The following is an 18,832-nucleotide window of genomic DNA, read 5'->3' as shown; positions in this document are numbered from 1 at the left end:
CTGAAGAGATATGCTTAGAAGTGTGTGATGCTACACCATTGAAGGAATGATCAAAAGCCTCATTAACAGCAACCACCATAGATTTTCATGCTGTACACACACCATAGATTTTCATGCTATTCCCCATCCTGGTACCCTCTAGATGTGTTGGACTACAACACCAGATTAGGGACAGTTGCTGTTGATGACTTAACATAAAAGGGATGCAAATCAAGTGATGTCCCTTTTTTGCAGGAAAGAACCCTGCCTGAAATCTTGAAGAGCCATTGCTACCAGTCAGATCTGACAATACCAGGTTAGAGGAACCAATGGTCCCATACTGTATAAGGTGACTTGACTCTACCCTGAGGACATGTCCTGGCCCAAGGTACATTGCAGCCCTTGGCAAAGGACAAGACATGGCATTGCCCTGCCTCATTCTTCCTATTCATTGGTGAGAAACCAAGCCATCTGTCAGTCCTGCATCTATACTGGCATCATGACAGAATCTTCCACCACACTCAAGAACAGTGGGCTAGCTTAAGAAGTGCAGGAGAGGCCACCTGACACACACAACTCCGTCCTCCGCTACCTCACTACCATACCCCATCATCCAGTGTCTGTTGCCTGGGGTGACCCTCTCATTCTTTCTAATGGTAGTGCTATCTCTGGGTCATTCAGATACTCTGTAGCCAGGGTACTAAGAGATTTCCAGTCCTATTCTTTGGCAGACTGAGACAGATGATTCAACCAGAGTTGGATTATAAATGGCTCCATGTTTTCTATGACATCTCTTCATATATATATTTCTGTCCCATCTTGAGAGAAGAGCATTCCACGATTCCTGATGGGTCCCAGTTAAGACCCTTAACTGCTGCATTCTGGAACCAACTGCAATCTTTGCCCAGTCTCCAAAACCAGCTCCATATAGAACCCCTTCTAGTAATACAGTTTTAAGATTAGCAGTCCAGTCACCAGACGCTTTCAGGATGGTGACAGTATGGCATAGTGCCCAGAACTGATCATTAATTCCTCTCTTGTCCACCCATGATGCCATTGTGAACTCTTCTATTCACTCTTTCTGCATTTGTTCACCACAAGCCGTGGTACTCACACATCCTAGCAGAGATCTCCCTTTATTTTAAGCAGACTCCCCTTGCACTTGCAGGGAATGTCTTTGCCCCTATCGGAAGAGTAGTTTTGCCATTTCCATCTGGAATAATTCTCCTCTTCAAAAATGAAAAGAGAATGACGAGGGCAAAGATTTATGGGGAATTCAAAATGGAACAAGGCACTCACGGGCGAGTGCAGAGGGAAGGAGGAAAACTGCAGCGTGGGATTGACATTTCCCTCTGCCTTAAATGTCCATCAGAAATTGATGGCTATTGCGTCAACACAGTAATGACTTAAAGAGTTTTACAGGGCCTTCTTAGTTACTGCTCACAGGCTGTGCTATTCTGTTTCAAGGGAGGCTAGGCTGAATTCCTCTCTGTTGATTTTCCAGCAGTAGGCAGCCATTGGGAGAAAGGCAGAATAGAAGTCAAACGAATGAGTGAAAGAATATAATCAATCCATTTGATGGCAACAACAAATGGAGTTGCCATACATAAACAATAGTATGATTTGAACTTGCCCTGATAAATGGGCATTGGAAAGACCAAACAGGATAAAATGAAGTTGGATACAGGAAGCTGTGGCTCACATCGTATTGGCACAACATGCAGCTGTAACGGGGGGTCATGCCCATGTATGTAATTCTTTGGACTTTGCAGAAAGAGATATGCAGTACCTTCTTCTGCAAGGTAGAGGTGCCTGGGAATGGACTGGGGAGACAGAGCTTCACCCAGCAGCCCCCTGCCTGTTGTTACACACTACAGGAAACAACTGAGAAAATGGTGCATCCTCTGTTGCCTCCGATAAGTACACCAAGAGACTTATATTCCGCCAGCGCAGTGTAGGGGCTCAGCCGCTGTTTTTGCATCAAGATTCCATTTGGCAGTGATTAATCGAAGCTGACAGATCAACTTGTCTCAAAGAGACATTTAATCCATCTACAGCTATGATTCAGCCTAGACAAATTAAACCTCAATCTACTGGGGATGCTTCTTGTATCCTGTTTAGAGCGCAGGCGCCTCACTTCCAGATGAATCAGTTTGGCCTCTGGTGGGAGGAGGATGCAGAAGGAGATGGATCAGCGGTATAGAACCATAGTGCTATCACTGTTGCCCTCCTTGCTAAGAGGGCACCAGGAGGAATCTTAGCAGGAGCACTCCTTTTGCTCCTAACTGCTATGCAAATGGTGCTCCCCCTGCCGGCAATAGATGCCTAGTGGACAGAGTGATGACTGGTTGGGTCAAGGGTTGCGCACGCTTAGAGCCAGGGACTCTGAAAGAGAGCTTCTGACCACTGGAAAGTGGCTTATGCCCATGTGATTTCAGTAGCTGTGTTCACTGTATTGCAGGCAGGTGGAGAGGGAGAGAGAGAGTGCCCTGTGGCATCATGAGATGAGTGACCATCTGTTACTTCCTTGCATGGAGCAGTAGTGAAAAAATTGCAGGCAGGCATGTAGGCCTGCGCATACCCAGAGTTAATAGGATTACGGTCCTCATACAGGCCTGCTCCTAAGCCACCTACCATCTGTTCTGTGACACCTTTAAGCAGGATCTTGGTCTCCATTTCTATGCAGTTTGGATACAGATATATATCTCTTTGAGGAAACTTGGGCAGGGGTGCGTGGACTTGTTTATAATACATCCCTATATCTGCCTTTCTACCGAACAGCCATGAGGGTAGCTGGTATGGCATTCCTATTACAGATATCAACACTATACTGGAATTTAGCAGGGGTCCGCTGCTTTGGGGTTTGCTTAAGACACCAGTCAAGCTCAGCAAAGTGCTTTCTTTGGACTATAGTACCCAAAGTCCCCAGACAGTATGGCCATACTGGGAGCTGTAGTTCAAAAATGGCAAGGAATAACATGACACTGGAAGTATTCGTAGCAGCAGAAATGAATAACTTTCAAAACTTATGTGGTATGTTTAGAAAGCCTTGAGTCTTGGATTCAGACTCCAGGAGATGACAATTCAAATCTTTGCTCAGCCAAATAACCCCACTGGGGGACCATGGGCTAGTCACACTCTCTAGTCCTTAAAATCAGGCAATGACAAATCTCCTCTGAAGAAATCTTGCCATGAAAACCTAGGACAGGGTCAGTATAAGATGGAGTCAAGTCAACGTTACATAACAATGGAGGTAGTGTGGTGTGGTGGGGTTTGAGCTAGGACTCTTAGGCCTGTTACAGACAGCCAAAATAAAGCTGCTTCGAGTCACAGTGGAGGTATGGTGTTTCAATGATGCATGCGTCCTAAGAGTCCAGGAAAGCGTTTTGCACAAAGTCACACTCCAGCTGGAGCATGGCTTTGGTGTGGCTTCTGGACTCTTAGGACGCATGCATCATTGAAACACCCTACCTCCACTGTGACTCGAAGCAGCTTTATTTTGGCTGTCTGTACAGGCCTTAGACCAGGTTTGAATCCCCACTCAGCCATGGAAAACCCACTTGGGCCATCTTCGCTCTCATCCTTAGAGACGTCAATAATAAATCTTGCCAAAAAAAAAAACCCCTATGAGGTGTTCGTAGTTGGAGTCAATTGCGAAGGCAGAAATAACAAGAGGAAGACCAGTTAGAGATGGAAAAATCAGTGAAGGACGCCATGGTCCCGAGTCTACAAACTTTGCGCAGGGCTGTTAACAAAAGGCAGTCTTGGGTCTTGCTGTAACAGGGGATGTAGCCCATGGCCAAACAACATGATATTTAGCTTTGTCTTTCCAAACTGATAAAATACTTCGGGTACAATTCCTATTATCCCAACTGTCATGCTGGGTGAGGGGATGGGCAGTTCATACCCCAACAGATCTGGAGGTCATTCAGTTGGGAAAAGCTGGAGTAGCCAAGGTAAAAGTCACTACTGCATTACACCACAAGCAGCAACACTTTAGCCTCCTTATACAAAAGCACCCAATGCACAGGCAGACTCAGAGGCTCATGGTCCAAAGAAGCTCCCCTACACTACCCCAGCTTTGACATCAGGGGCACAGTTTGGGCAGCTGTATTTCCAGTTGCTTGCAAAACAAAGCACACCAGTCCAACAGATTCCACACTAGGCACAGGGAAGCCTCACTGCTTCTAATAACCTTCTACAGTGTATTAAAGCTATTTTTTACCGGTTACTTCTAATGTAAAGCTGTACACCGAACACCCTTTTATACGTAAGGCTTCTTGCACTTGTGAGACCTGGAAGGTAATGGAATTGCACAATCAAACCAAATCACCAGGTATGCCTGAATTTGAAAGACTCTTCGGCTGGCTTAGCCCTAGTTTCATCCGTTGCCGCAAGCTTTGGCTTTATTTTATTTGAGTTGAAGGCCCACATTGATGATTCACAGTTGTTCATCGCTGTTTTATAAGACATGTCTACTCCTCAAATGAGGTATGTACTAGAACATTGGTACAAAGCAACAAACCAACGATCGTGACAATCAAGAAAGCTCCAGCATCACACATTCCTTCTTCCCCTCTCCTTCTCCACTTCACAGCCAATAAGTTAAGGTTAACAGAAGCTGGGCTTTCATTCCATTTTCTATTACCTGATCCTCTCATGTTGCTGAAGTGCAAACATAATAAATGATGGGTCATTTTTTAAAGGACAATGCTTTCTGACTTTCCCTATCCCTGCAGCCATTCCATTTTTTAAGAACATTCAAGGTCATTAAAAAAAACATGAAGGTACCCCCAATGCCAACTTTGGAATGTCACAGCCACGTCTCCGGTGTAGCCGCGCTTCACCGTAATGGGATTTCGGGAGAAAAACAACAACAAGCCAGGACGTACCATCAGGTTACTATGCAACACCAGGGACTGGCAGATTGTGATGTACTGTCGCGTAGCAAACTAGCAATGGAGCTCCTGAGATGCTTGGGAATTGGCAAATCGGCAGCACGCACTCGATGAGATTTGATCGTCCTGAGGCAGAGGAAGTGCACCATCCATATGTTCTGGTACCGGAATAATGGGGGAACCACGCACGTCATCCCTCAACCCTGGGGATGGGAGAGAGGCAGGGGAAAAGAAGGCACAGGGAGGACACGACTCATAGCAACAAGCACTAACCTCAGGCCCAGCCCTACTGTTGTCCAACAGGGCAGTTGCCTTAGGCAGCACATTTCTAGGATCCAAAGGAGCAAACATGAAGTTGTTTCCTCCGTTAGAAGGCAGAGAGGTGCTTGAAGTAACCTCGCTGCCCTAAGATACTCTGACATCTTCTACGGCAGGAAACCACCCTAGTGCTCTACAAAAATGTCCTTGCTCACCGCGACCAACTCTCTGCTCCAAGCAGAGGATATTTCCAGCGCAGCATTTACAGAATGTGCTAACATCAGATGTGTGTTAAATAGCACTGTCATTTCCACGCGATGATCCACTGTTTTTCAGAGGCTACACAGCTAGTGACAGAGCAAACACTGCACCTGGGAGGCCAACAATAAATCTTGGACCCGCTAGAATCCCAAATGGCCAGACAACCCATGGGCCTCTAGCTACTTTGACTGCACCTCTCACCATCATCTGCCAACATAGCTGATGGAGAGGATGATGGGAGCCCGGTCACCACCATGTGTGGTATCTGCATGTTGACAATCTGAGTTTAAAATGTTAAAAAATATTTGGTATTTATGCTAGTAGAGTGCAAAGGGCTAATGCTATGTTCTGGATACTGTATAACACAGAGTAACACTCTGGGTGTAAGAGTAAAGTATAAAGCAGAGTGCCTTACTTCAGAAATTCATCAAGCAAGGAGCGAGAGTCCTTAAACGTCATCCAGAAGCCTCTAACGCTGACTTCTATGCAATCTGCTCAACAGCCACTTTCGAGAGAAGCAGCAGGGAGAGGCATCAAGTGAAGGCTAGTGTAGCAATTACACCTCGACTAAAACAGAAGCAAGCAAGTCTTAACTAGAGTGATTTTGAATCAATTGTTGACACATACATTAACATAAGCAAAATCCCCATTGATATAATTTAGGGTGGCACAGCAGAAGCTGTGTGCCGCTCCTGGATAAACAAACTTTGGAACCCCTTCCACCCCCCCACAAAAACCCTATTTGTAAAAAAAAAAAAAAATTCAAAAAGTGGCAATGTTGGGGCATTTTGCCCCAAAACTGTGCAGACTCCCCCAAATGTGCAAAAGAACCCCCAACCCCACGAGAAAGTCCCTCGCAGCTCCTATTTTTCTTGGAAGCCTTCTCAAATGGCGACTGGAAGTGTGAGACAGCATCACCAGTCCCCATTTTGGGAAGGACTCAGATTAAAACAGAGGTCTCGAGGAGCCCTGGCAGGGGGCATGAGGAGGTAAATTCGCTCTTGCCCCTGTGTCAATGGCCCACCTTTGATTTCATGGATCTCCCCAGTGGATTAAAGATAGGATAAAGTCCAGATATCTACCATCCCATCATGAGAGCCTGATAGAGATCAAGCAAGGTAAGGTAGTTTCTGTTCCTAGCCACAGCACATCCTAGCAGCACAAATTCTGCCACAACAGGACTGAGCCAAAGAAGCGCTTCAGATGAAAGAGCACAGCTTTCAAAGGGAAAACCTTAAGATCTCAGGAGAGTTTGCCTACTCTCACTCCACAGCCACTCACCCTGCTGAGGCTGATCCAAGAGTCTTTGGTTTGTTCCTAGGTCCTGAACCGCCCGGGTTTTCTTCCCCGATGGCTTCTCGAGAATGAAACCTGTGCTTCCAGTTCCCCCTGGGTTGCTTCACATCACTCTCCAGTTCTGATACCCTTCCTTCCCATTCCCCTTCTTTTTTCTAAACCGACTCCGTAGTTCATGCTTTCTGTTCCAGGTGCTGTGTAGGCGGGGGGGGGGGGGGGGAGAGAAAAAAAGACCGATATGTCATTTGTGTGCATCTTTCATACCCTTTGCTAGAATGCACCATTTTTAGACCCTACAATGAGGTTATACATTCCCGCAACACCAACACAAACACCACACACAAATCCTTATTGCTTACAAAATGGACCTGGTGCAGTCAAAACGTAAACCATGGAAAGCGTAGAAATTCCCTTTGAATATTATGGTTTTGCCTCAACTCCTTTCTACCCCGGGAGCTTTCCCTTAACCCTGTCTTCTTGCTGTTTAAGACTCCAAACAGTCAACAAGACTCAGACATCTGTGTGGGAGATCTTTATAATGTCATGAGGTGACTTTTCCCTTAGTACAGTCTTCTTTGGCCATATTCAGAACAACCAGGCCGCGTATAATTATTAGTAACCTCTCTATCTCTCCTTTTCCAGAGTGCCACAAGATTATTGCATTTATTGTTACTACATTCTTTTATCCTACCTTTCTAGAGTTTTGAAGGATGACTTTGAAAAGGATTTAGTTAATGATATATAGGGAATCGTAAAGATTTTAGTTACTGTTGTAGGGGAACCTTGGATGACTAATGTTCAGGACGCTTTGTCTCCCCCGACCAGCTCTCTAGGGTTTTCCGATCGGCCTGGGACCCTTCTCCCGTCTTTAGTGTGAGGGAGGAATCTCAGGGCAGGGCACTACCTGAAAAGTGTGGTTTTATGTGTGTTATTCGTGTGATTAACAAGAACTTAAATTAGCAAAACAATTCAATTTATAGTTTTCTGTGGGTTTTTCAGGCTATGTGCCATGTCTAGAGAGTTTTTCCTGACGTTTCACCAGCATGTGGCTGGCTCTTCAGAGATGGTCTCTGGTCTTGAAGATCCAGCCAAGATGCTGGTGAACGTCAGGAAGAAACTCTTCTAGAACATGGCCACAGAGCCTGAAAAACACACAAAAAACTATGGATGCCAGCCATGAAAGCCTTCGACGTCACAATTCAACTTCTGCCTTCTTTGTCTATCCTAAATAAATGGGCCTTATATCCAAAGTGACAGTTTAGAATACTCTATTGTGAACAGTGGATCATAGTGTTATGTACTCTCCTGTAGGTTGACACCATGCGGTGTTAAGGTTTTAAGTCTCTGGATCCAGAAATTATCTCACACATCCAAAGTACTTGAAGGAGATTACAGCTCCATTCCAAACACAGTCAAATGGGAAAGGCTGGGGTGTTCTGGGTTAAAATGTCTATCCACTACACGCTAGTTGCTCAAGCTTCTTGGTCAAGATTGCAGGCTTGTGATTCCTGAAGCATGTACACAGGACTGTGGTTGGTTTTCCCACATATTGAAGATGGCATCCCATACATCTGCATTCAGTCATGTAAATAAGATTGCAGGGCCAGCAGGTGATGCCTTGCATAATATAGTAGGTCCTTCCAGTCACTGTGCTGCTTTCTTAAGATACATCCAAGTAAAGGAGGGCTTTCATTTGAAGGGTTGCCAAGTCAAAGCCAGCTGACAGTAAATTACAACAAAACATTAAAATGGAACTAATGAGCCAGTCACTGAAGCACACAAATTAGTCCACACAAATCAATAGCATGCCTTCAATGTTTGCTATCTAGTCAACTTCAAAAACAAAATAATGCTTAGTAAAGTGGGAGGCAGTAGGAAAAAAGGAAGACCACACTAGACCTTGGGCAAATCATGCTCTCTGAGCCTCAGAGGAAGGCAAGTGACTCCTCTTTGAACAAATCTTTCCAAGAAAGCCCTAGTAGAGGGTGGCCATAAATTGGTTTTGACCTGAAGATACATAACAACAAAATTATATGGCTACCGTTGTCATTTTTTTAAAAAAATCACATAATTTTTTTGGTATTCTAAGTCATTTTTGTATTCTAAGTGTTCCGTTTTTTTTAAATAACACATTAGTTATACCATACTCCCTTACTAATGTGTTACTTTGATGCACCCCTTTGAAAAGGTAACAAGTCATTTAACGTTCAGAGATAATGGCCTCAATCCAATTGCTAGTCCTAACTTGAGTAGACCCACTGAGTGAATTGCTGAATGTTAAGTCAACACTTATGTAAGTCCTGTTGGTCTACTGTTGAATTTAGGTCACTGTTCCATGGTCTGGATAGAGACTATCATAACCATCAGTTTTAGATACATATTCCCTCTTTTTCTAATCTTCAGGCTGTGAGTGTTGTTGCTCATATAGCCAAACTGGCACAGGCGTATATGGGCACACACAAAAAAGAGTGTTACCAGGAGACTTCAGAGAGGTCCGAAGGTGGCGGCAGAACAGAGATCAGCATACTCTCCAACTGTCTCGATTTGGCAGAGACAGTCTGGATTAATCCCCTGCCATCACACCTTTTCAGCTGCTTTTAAAATGTTCCAGATTCTTTTGCCTCCTCCCACTTCCCCCCTTTTTCAGCTTGCTTCCATTGCAGCAAACAGGGTCCAGGGTGTAAAGGTTGCTTGTGTTCTGTTAACTCTGTGGGAGTTGGGAGAGGAGGTATTTTAAAGCAGGGCTGGGAGGCTTTTGACCCACCAGATGTTTTGGACTTCCATTCCCAGAAACCCCAACCAGCATGGCCAAGGATAAAAGATTATGGAAGTTTTAGTTAAATATATCCAGAGGGCCAAAGCTTACCCAGCTGGGCTTCAAAGGCTTGATGTGAATTTTTGTGTTTGGTTCTGTTTTGTAAACTGCTTTGCAAGTCCTCCTTCAGCCTCAGAACTGGTACAATATATATAGGTATAAAGCCATTTTAAAAACGACGCATTTTACAGAAACTTTAAATATGGTGACGTGAAACAGAAATAGAAAAACGCCTTCCGCTTCTTTCAGGAGAAGATCTATGCTAAATGTACAGGACAGATCAGAAAAGCAAGGCGGGGGGGGGGGAAACCACCCACAATTTATGCAGTCAAGATTGGAAGAATATTCTATAAAGGTTTTCTCAATGGCTTCCTTCTGTTTCCTAAAGCATTATCACTGGAGGTCAGTGAAAGCACGTCTGGAGGATTTAGTGCAGTGAAGTCATTTTCCATCAGGAAAGAATTAAGGTCATTTTATATAGAAACAGGGGGGGAAAGAACACAGCATCACACTAGGACTGACAGATGGAATTTCAGGAATAAAGGACATGTTGAGCTTTTATGAGAAGAGATACAGGCTGCGGAGACGGGGAAACATCCCTCCCAAACACCACGTGTCAAAAGCAGTTTGCAAAAGGGATCGTCCCTTGGCCTGTGTGCAGTGGTACAACCACTGCTTTGTCGGCAGAAAGCACAGGTTCTGTCCTCAGCATCTCTGAGCATGGCTGAGCAAAGGCTCATGTCAAAACTGACAGAGACCAGCTGCTGTTCAGCAGAAAAAATGATAGCAGAAGTAACCAGACCACTTTAGTCTCGGTGGACCTCATCTGCAGCAGTGCATCCAGTTTCAAATGCTGCACTTGGAAAAGGAAAGGTCCCTGGAAAGGATTCGGAGGAGGGCCATGAACCCTGGCAACAAGTGCCTTCAGCCGGGTAGTAATGCTCCTGGGTTTTTGTCTGAATGTTAAAGCAGCTAGCCAAGGCACTGAAACTTTCTTGTGAGGTGCCTTCAAGTGGCCTGTGATTTATGGTGACCCTAACCTGGTGTTTTCTTGGCAAGATTTGTTCAGAGGAGGTTTGCTCTTGCCTGCCTGACCCACCCAAAGCCAACAAGTGTGGATCCATGGCTGAATGGGGTTTTGTTTTTGGAAATCCTTGTCTCCCAGAGTCCTAGGCCAATATTCAATCCACTACACCACACTGGCTCAGATAATGTTTCTTAGAAAGATTTCTTTAGAGGAGGTTTCCCAATACTTTTCTGAGAGGCTAACAGAGTGGGACTTGCACCCAGTGAGTTTCTGGGGCTGAGTAGAGGGGGATTTGAACCCTGGCCTCCTGGAGTCCAACACTGAAACCACCAGTCACACTGGCTCTTAAGATTTCTTCAGAGGAGGCTTGCCATTGCCTGCCACTAAGGCTGAGTTGGTGTGACTCACAGATGGTCACCCAGCAGGTTCCTGTGACTGAAATCCTGGTCTCCTGCTGAAGTCCTAGTCCTAAACTCAGTGCAATTCCTTTGAGTGGGCAGTGTACAGAAAATGGTGAAACACAAACAATTGTCAGGAGAGTGCCAACTGACAAGACTCTCTCTTGGAGGAGAGGCCCAAAAGGCGAGCGCCTCTGTTGATTCATGGCACAAAATACAGTTCTAGTGGCTTTCATCTCCACCAGAAACTGGTCTTCTGTGAAGCTAATGGGTCCTAGTTGCCCATTCAGGTCCCAGTCCACTCGAATAGACCTTTGCATTATAGGGTGACTTGCAACAATATACGGTTGATGAGAAAATCCATGGGCCTCCGCATGCTACTGTGAGGATGGCAGCTAAACCCAGAAGGAAGCCAGGGACATATTGCCTAATGGGTAAAAAACCAAAAGTCCTGATCTTTGAACCTGTGAGCCTTGGCTCTACTACATCACTGGTTAGGGCTATGGAAAATAAGTCCTTCTAAGAAAGATTGGCAGTGCTTGGTAGACTTGGCCCAGAGAAGAGAACACTGAGGTTGAAGGTCGAGAGAAGATGCAGGACAACCCTTTACAGAGGGACAGGAATCACACAGCCCTCCAGATGTTGTTGGACTGCAACTCCCAGCATTCCTCACCATTGGCTATGCTGGCTAGGGGCATCTGGGACTTGAAGTTCAACAAGAGTCTGGTGTACCACAGAATTCCCATCCTTGCAGTACCAGAAGGGCTGTCCCACGGAGGCTTTGAATCCTGTTGGTAAGCCAACTGAATAGGCCGACTGAATCAACTGTTGCATGGTGAATCAACACATTTGTAAGGCACACTGATGCACTAGGTCTGCTCTGCTTGGAACTAGAAACCAAGCCAAAGAGAAGAACTAGAGAGGAGATGGCACTTGGGAAATTTCCTTTTTGGGATCACACCAGAACTGGCTGAGGGATTTGGGGCACTGCAGTAAAAAAGAGAAGAGAAGAGAAGGAACCTTTCCAAGCTCAGAGAACAGGCCATTCCTTCTCCCTCCCACCCTGTTTTTCCTTTGCTTTCTCTTTTTCTTTGTTTCTCTCCTTCCTTATCTTTTTTCTGTTCTAGTAACTGCCAGGAGAGAAACACTTAGCTCTTGCCAGAGGTCTGAGCTGGTGGTTTGTGGAAGGCTTTTGAAAGGAGGCCAAGAGCCGCAGGTTGCTCACCCGTATTATTTTTTAGGGAACTGGGAAGTGTGAGTGAGAGAATGAGGAAAGGTAGCAAAGGGGATGAAAATCTGGAAACAGAGCCCAGCACTGAGTGGGCTGGAATAAGGTGTGTCCCACTGGAGAAAGTGCTTGAGGTTATGGGGACCCATGCTCTAATGCTGAATTTCTGGCCATACTGGCTGGGGGATTCTGGGGGCTGTAGTTCAAGAAATATTTTTTACCTCATACGTGAACCAGCCTTTAGGATTTTGAGACGCCTTAACCCCATTTTAAGTGCTCTTCTCTCACCCTCCCAGCCTTGGTCTATTTGAGAGTCAATCCTTGGTCTCATCCTGCTTTTGAACAGGCAACACAGAGAACCTCCCAGCCCAAAGGTGAGGGAGAGAATGGGTGCCCTGGGACTCCAGGCAGCTTCCACAGTAAAAAAGACTACAATTAAACACATATTGAAAGTCAGCTATTGCAGGCTGGTCAGCATGGTCCAGCGGTTGGACTGTTCAACCAAGGAAACCTGGGTTTAAATACTCACCAAGTTCCCTGGAGGTGCCCTTCAGCCTGTCATTGACTCTCAGCCTAGTCTACCTTGCAGAGCTGCTGTGAGGATAAAAATGGGAAGAAGAACCTTGCACCCAGCACACAGTTAAGTGTTAAGCCCCTATTCCTAACAATCCGGATGAGGGATATCTGACAAACATGATGGATTTCTTTATTCAGTTCATACCCTAGCTTTCTTCTGCCAAGGGACCCAAGGTAGCTTACAACTTCTAATCGAATGTATTTATTTTATAAGTACGTAAGTACTACCAGGGCCTTCCTCTCTTTCCCTCTTTTCGCTTGTGTCCTAAGAGCCCTTCTCTTCAGCCTTGTGCCTTTTAGACCAGATGACTTGGACTACCTCTCCCATCATCCCTAGTGAGTGGTGTTGATTGGGGATGGTGAGAGTTGGAGTCCAATCTGATGGAGAGCCTACTTTCACAGAAGGTAGGTCCTGTAGACCTGCTTGAGAGGGGCAGAGTGGTGTAGTGGTTTGAGTGTTGGACTAGGACCAGGGTTCGAATCCCTGCTTGACCATGGAAACCCACTGGGTGACCTTGGGCAAGTCACACTTTCTCACCCTCAGAGGATGGCAGTGGCAAACCCCCTCAGAAGAAACTTGTCAAGACAACCCGGCTTGGCGGTTCCAGAACACTTGAAATTCGGCTTCCCTTCTGGCTTTCTCCTCAGGTGTGATGGCCCAACAGGTCCAAGCCAAGGGGCAACGCTGAACCTAGGCGGGATGCCTTCCCCGACCTCTGCAGTTCCAAAAAGCAAAAGGCCCCTCAGGGCCACAGTGAGGCTGCGCAGACCTTTTCTCCAGGGCCATCCTCTGAGGAGTAAGCTCTATCTTATCACTACATGTACAGGCCTGGGAGAAGGGAAGGGGACAGCAAGTGTTCCCAGCACTACCACAAATATGTTTAGAGCATAACCCCAACCGTCAGGACATTTCACTTGTTCTTTTCAGTGGCCCTGGGGATAGTGTGGGGCAGACAAGGGTGGTCTTCCAGCTCTTTGGGGCCTACAATGCCCCCCAAGCCCTAGCCAGGTGAAGAATGATGGGAGTGACAGCTCAGGAAAACACATCTGGACGGCTATAGATTTTGGTGGACGTCACAATTCAACTTCTGCTTCTTTGTCTACTCCTAAATAAATGGGCCTATATCCAAAGGGACAGTTTAGAATACTCATTGTGAACAGTGGATCATAGTGTTATGTACTTCCTGTAGTTGACACATGCGGTGTTAAGGTTTAAGTCTCTGGATCCAGAATTTATCTCACACATCCAAGTACTTGAGGAGAAATAAGCTCCATTCCAAACACAGTCAAATGGAAAGCGGGGTGTTCTGGTTAAATGTCTATCCACTACACGGATTGCTCAAGCTTCTTGGTCAAGATGCAGGCTTGTGATTCTGAAGCATGTACACAGGATGTGGTGGTTTTCCCACATATTGAAGATGGCATCCACATACTGCATCAGTCATGTAAATAAGATTGCAGGGCCAGCAGGTGATGCCTGCATAATATAGTAGGTCTTCCAGTCACTGGCTGCTTCTTAAGAACATCAGTAAAGAGGGGCTCATTTGAAGGGTGCCAGCAAAGCCACTGACAGTAAATACAACAAAACATAAAATGGAACTAATGACCGTCACTGAAGCACAAATAGTCACACAAATCAATAGCAGCTTCAATGTTTGCTATCTAGTCAACTCAAACAAAATAATGCTTAGTAAAGTGGGAGGCAGTAGGAAAAAAAGACCACAGGACGGGCAAATCAGCTCTCGAGCCAGAGGAGGCAAGTGACTCCCTTTGAACAACTTTCAAGAAAGCCCTAGAGAGGGTGGCCATATGGTTTGACGAAATACAACACAAAATATATGGCTACCGTTGTCATTTTTTTAAAAAAATCACATAATTTTTTTGGTATCTAAGTCATTTTGTATTCTAAGTGTTCCGTTTTTTTTTTAAATAAACACAGTATTACCATACTCCCTACTAATGGTTACTTTGATGCACCCCTTTGAAAGGTAACAGTCATTAACGTTCAGAGATATGGCCTCAATCCATTGCTATCAACTTGTAGACCACTGAGTGAATTGCTGAATGTAAGTCAACACTTTGTAAGTCCTGTTGGTCTACTGTTGAATTTAGGTCACGTTCCATGGTCTGGATAGAGACTCTATATAACCCATCAGTTTTAGATACATATTCCCTCTTTTTTCTATCTTCAGGCTGTGAGTGTTGTTGTCATATAGCCAAACTGGCACAGGCGTATATGGGCACACACAAAAAAGTGTTACCAGGAGACTCAGAGAGGTCCTGAAGGTGGCGGCAGAACAGAGATCGCTACTCTCCAACTGTCTCGATTTGGCGAGACAGTGGATTAATCCCTGCCATCACACTTTTCAGCTGCTTTAAAATGTTCCAGATTCTTTGGCTCCTCCCATTCCCCCCTTTTCAGCTTGCTCTTGCAGCAAACAGGGTCCGGGGTGTAAAGGTTGCTTGTGTCTGTTAATCTGTGGGAGGGAGGGGAGGAGGTATTTAAGCGGCTGGGAGGCTTGACCACCAGATGTTTGGACTCCATTCCCAGAAACCCAACCAGCATGGCCAAGGATAAAAGATTATGGATTTTAGTTAAATATATCCAGAGGCCAAAGCTACCGCAGTGGGCTTCAAAGGCTAATGTGATTTTTGTGTTTGGTTCTGTTTGTAAACTGCTTGCAAGTCCTCCTTCAGCCTCAGAATGGTACAATATATATAGTAAAAGCCATTTTAAAAACGACTCATTTTACAGAAACTTAATATGGTGACGTGAAACAGAAATAGAAAAACGCCTTTCCCTCTCAGGAGAAGACTATGCTAAAGTACAGACAGATCAGAAAAGCAAGGCGGGGGGGGGGAACCACCCACAATTTATCAGTCAGATGGGAAGAATATTCTATAAAGGTTTTCTCAATGGTTCTCGTTGTTTCCTAAAGCATTATCACGGGAGGTCAGTGAAAGCACGTTGGAGATTTAGTGCAGTGAAGTCATTTCCATCAGGAAGAGAATTAAGGTCATTTTATAGAGAAACATGGGGGGGAAGAACAACACAGCACACAGGACTGACAGATGGAATTTCAGGAATAAGGACATGTTGAGCTTTTATGAGAAGAGATAAGGCGCGAGAACGGGGAAACATCCCCTACCCACACCACGTGTCAAAGGCATTTGCAAAGGGATCGTCCTGGCTGTGTGCAGTGGTACAAACCACTGCTTTGGCGGCAGAAAGCACAGGTTCTGTCCTCAGCACTCTGAGCATGGCTGAGCAAAGGCTCATGTCAAAACTGACAGAGACCAGCTGCTGTTCAGCAGAAAAAATGATAGCAGAAGTACCAGACCACTTTAGTCCTCGGGACCTGACTCACTGCAGCGTGCATCCATTCAAAGGCGCACTTGGAAAAGGAAAGGTCCCTGGAAGTTCGGGAGTAGGGCATGACCGGCAACAAGTGCCTCAGCGGTAGTAGGCACCAGGGTTTTTGTGCTGCAATGTTAAGCGATCTAGGACCAAGGCACTGAAACTTCCGGTAAATTCGGGTTAGTGATGGTGGCGCTGTTTCAGAGGGTGTGAGACTGTTGCGTGTGTCTTGATGGTTCAGCCGGATATGCCTGGCACCGGTGGTGGATGGGATGAGGTTTGTTTCTCTTGGGCAATATATTGTTCAGAGGAGGTGTTGTGCTCTTGCTGCCTGTGACAAAACGCCAAACAACAAGTGTGGATCCATGGCTGAAGTGGGTTTTTTTTTGGAAATCCTTGTCGTCCTCGTCCAGAAGTCTAGGCCAATATTCAATCCACTACACCACACTGGCTCAGATAATGTTTCTTAGATAGATTTTCTTTAGAGAGGTTTCCCAATACTTTTCTGAGAGGCTAACAGAGTGGGACTTGCACCCAGTGAGTTTCTGGGGCTGAGTAGAGGGGGATTTGAACCCTGCCTCCTGGGGTCAACACGAACACAACACTGCAAACCACGCGATGCACGGCTCTTAAGATTCTTCAGAGGAGCGGGCCTTGAGCTGTGCCCAAGAGGGCGGAGTTGGTGTGACTCACAGATGGTCACCCAGCAGGTTCCTGTGACGAAATCCGGGCTCGGCTGCTGAAGTCCTAGTCCTAAACTCAGTGCAATTCCTTTGAAGTGGGCAGTGTAGCAGAAAATGGGTGAAACACAAACAATTGTCAGGAGAGTGCCACTGACAAGACTTCTCTGCTTGGAGGAGAGGCCCAAAAGGCGAGCGCCTCTGTTGATTCATGGCAGCACAATACAGTTCTAGTGGCTTTCATACTCCACGCAGAAACTGGTCTTCTGTGAAGCTAATGGGTCCTAGTTGCCCATTACAGGTCCCAGTCCACTCGAATAGACCTTTGCATTATAGGGTGACTTGCAACCATAATACGGTTGATGAGAAAACCATGGGCCTCCGCATGCTACTGTGAGATGGCAGCTAAACCCAAGGAAGCAGGGACTATGGTCGAACTCTTCTAGAACATGGCCACAGAGCCCGAAAAACCCACCAAAATCTATGGACGGCGGCCGTGAAAGCCTTCAACTTCACATCTGGAAGACTATCGCTACACCCCAAACCCAGTCTCTCAGCCCCTGCAGTTCATAGGGATAGAGTCATAGAGTCACAGAGTTGGAAGAGACGGCAAGGGCCATCCAGCCAAACTTGGCCATGCACAAAAACACAGCATCAAAGCAGACCCTGACAGAGGGCCACCCAGCCTCTGTTGGAAAACCTCCCAAGAGGGATGATGCCCACCTCAGACTTGGGGTCAGCAAAGGGTGTTGCTTGGGAGGGCAGTGCCCCTCCAAGGTGAACCCTGTCCCTCCCCAAATGGGTTTCTAGCCTGGCAACCATTCAGGCCTAGGACTCTTGCACTGGCAGCGTTGACACTGCCCAAGCCAAAGGCCCAGTGGAAGTTTTCTGGGACTGCAATGCTTGAAAATCCATGGCAAGGAGACATTCTGATGGGGGGCAATGCTTCCATTGCCATGGGGGCAGCCCTGCCATTGAGCCAGGCCTGGGCATCGTGGCCTCTCCAGCTGCTGTGGAGACGGCAACCCATGGCGAGGGATGCTGGGTGTTGCAGTCCCCAGAGCATCTGGAGGGCTGCACAGGAGAAGGGGTCCAAAAAAGCCCCCCTTATTGAAGGGGTAGCTTTCCCGTTCCGGGGGCTTTTCCTTCTCATTGCTGCTCGAGGGAGTCTCGGGGGAGCTGTTGAGGGAGCCCTTCCCAGAATGATGGCCCTCTCACTTTTCCTGGTGCCCTTGTGAGCTGCTCTCTCCCAGTTTGGCGGGGAAAGTGGGATACAAATCAACATCATCATCATCATCATCATCATCATCATCATCATCATCATCAGCTGCTGCTCGGAGGCTCCTGCTCTCAAGGGCCGGAGAAGTGGGGCCCGGCTGGCTTCCTACCTCGAGCTTGTCGCTGAGCTCCTGGTGCATGCGCTCGTACTGGCGGCTCATGTCCTGGTTGCGCTCCAGCAGCGCCTTGCCCAGGCGGGCGGCCAGCACCAGGTCCTTCTCCTTCTGCCTCATCAGCGAGAGCAGCTCCGGCTCCGGCGCCGAAGGCAGCGGCCGCCCCACCGCCTTGGAGCCGGAGGAGGAGGAGGAGCAGGAGGGCGCCTCGGCCTCTTCGGCCTCCTGGGCCTCCTCGGCGGCCAGCAGGGCCAGCTCCTCTTCCAGGGCCAGGGCCAGGGCCAGGGCGCCGGGGCTCTCCGGGAGAGCGGCGGCTGCGGGGGCGTCGCGGGGTCCGGGGCTGGCTGCCGGCGGGGGGCCCCGGGCGCCTTCCTGGGCTTGCTCCATGCGGGCGGCGCTGTCCGGCTCCGATGGTGCTGAAAGGGGGCCCGCGGCGGAGGCGGCGGCGGCGGCCGAGGAGGCGGAGGCCAGGCAGAAGGCGGCCATGGCCGGGCCCCGGGCCACTCCAAGGCCGAGGCGGAGGAGGCGGCGGCCCGGAGCCCGCAGAAGGAGGGGGCCGCCGTGGGCTCCTCCCGATCCCCGGGGCCGCCGGCCGGGCCTCCCTCCCTCCCTCCCTCCCTGCCTGCCTAGCGGCTGTGTCCGCCTCCTCGCCTCCTCCTCCTCCTCC

At 47.4% G+C, this 18,832-nt stretch overlaps 1 protein-coding gene across 1 annotated transcript in view; it reads right to left on the bottom strand.

The window, feature by feature from the left end:
* The window catches only part of BICDL1 (BICD family like cargo adaptor 1), a 41,952-nt gene extending 23,511 nt beyond the window's left edge, over positions 1 to 18,441 (bottom strand). Inside the window, 3 exon segments of the mRNA XM_042441524.1 lie at positions 6,689 to 6,738; positions 6,740 to 6,886; positions 18,163 to 18,441. Coding sequence (XP_042297458.1) covers positions 6,689 to 6,738; positions 6,740 to 6,886; positions 18,163 to 18,285 — 320 coding nt within the window. The 5' untranslated portion in view covers positions 18,286 to 18,441.
* Positions 18,442 to 18,832: the final 391 nt, after the last annotated feature.

This window comes from Sceloporus undulatus, chromosome 10 (assembly GCF_019175285.1).
Source record: "Sceloporus undulatus isolate JIND9_A2432 ecotype Alabama chromosome 10, SceUnd_v1.1, whole genome shotgun sequence".
Classification (NCBI taxonomy): Eukaryota; Metazoa; Chordata; class Lepidosauria; order Squamata; family Phrynosomatidae; genus Sceloporus; species Sceloporus undulatus.
The sequence above is the reverse complement of the archived record's forward strand: the minus strand, read 5'-3'. Positions and strand labels throughout refer to the sequence as shown.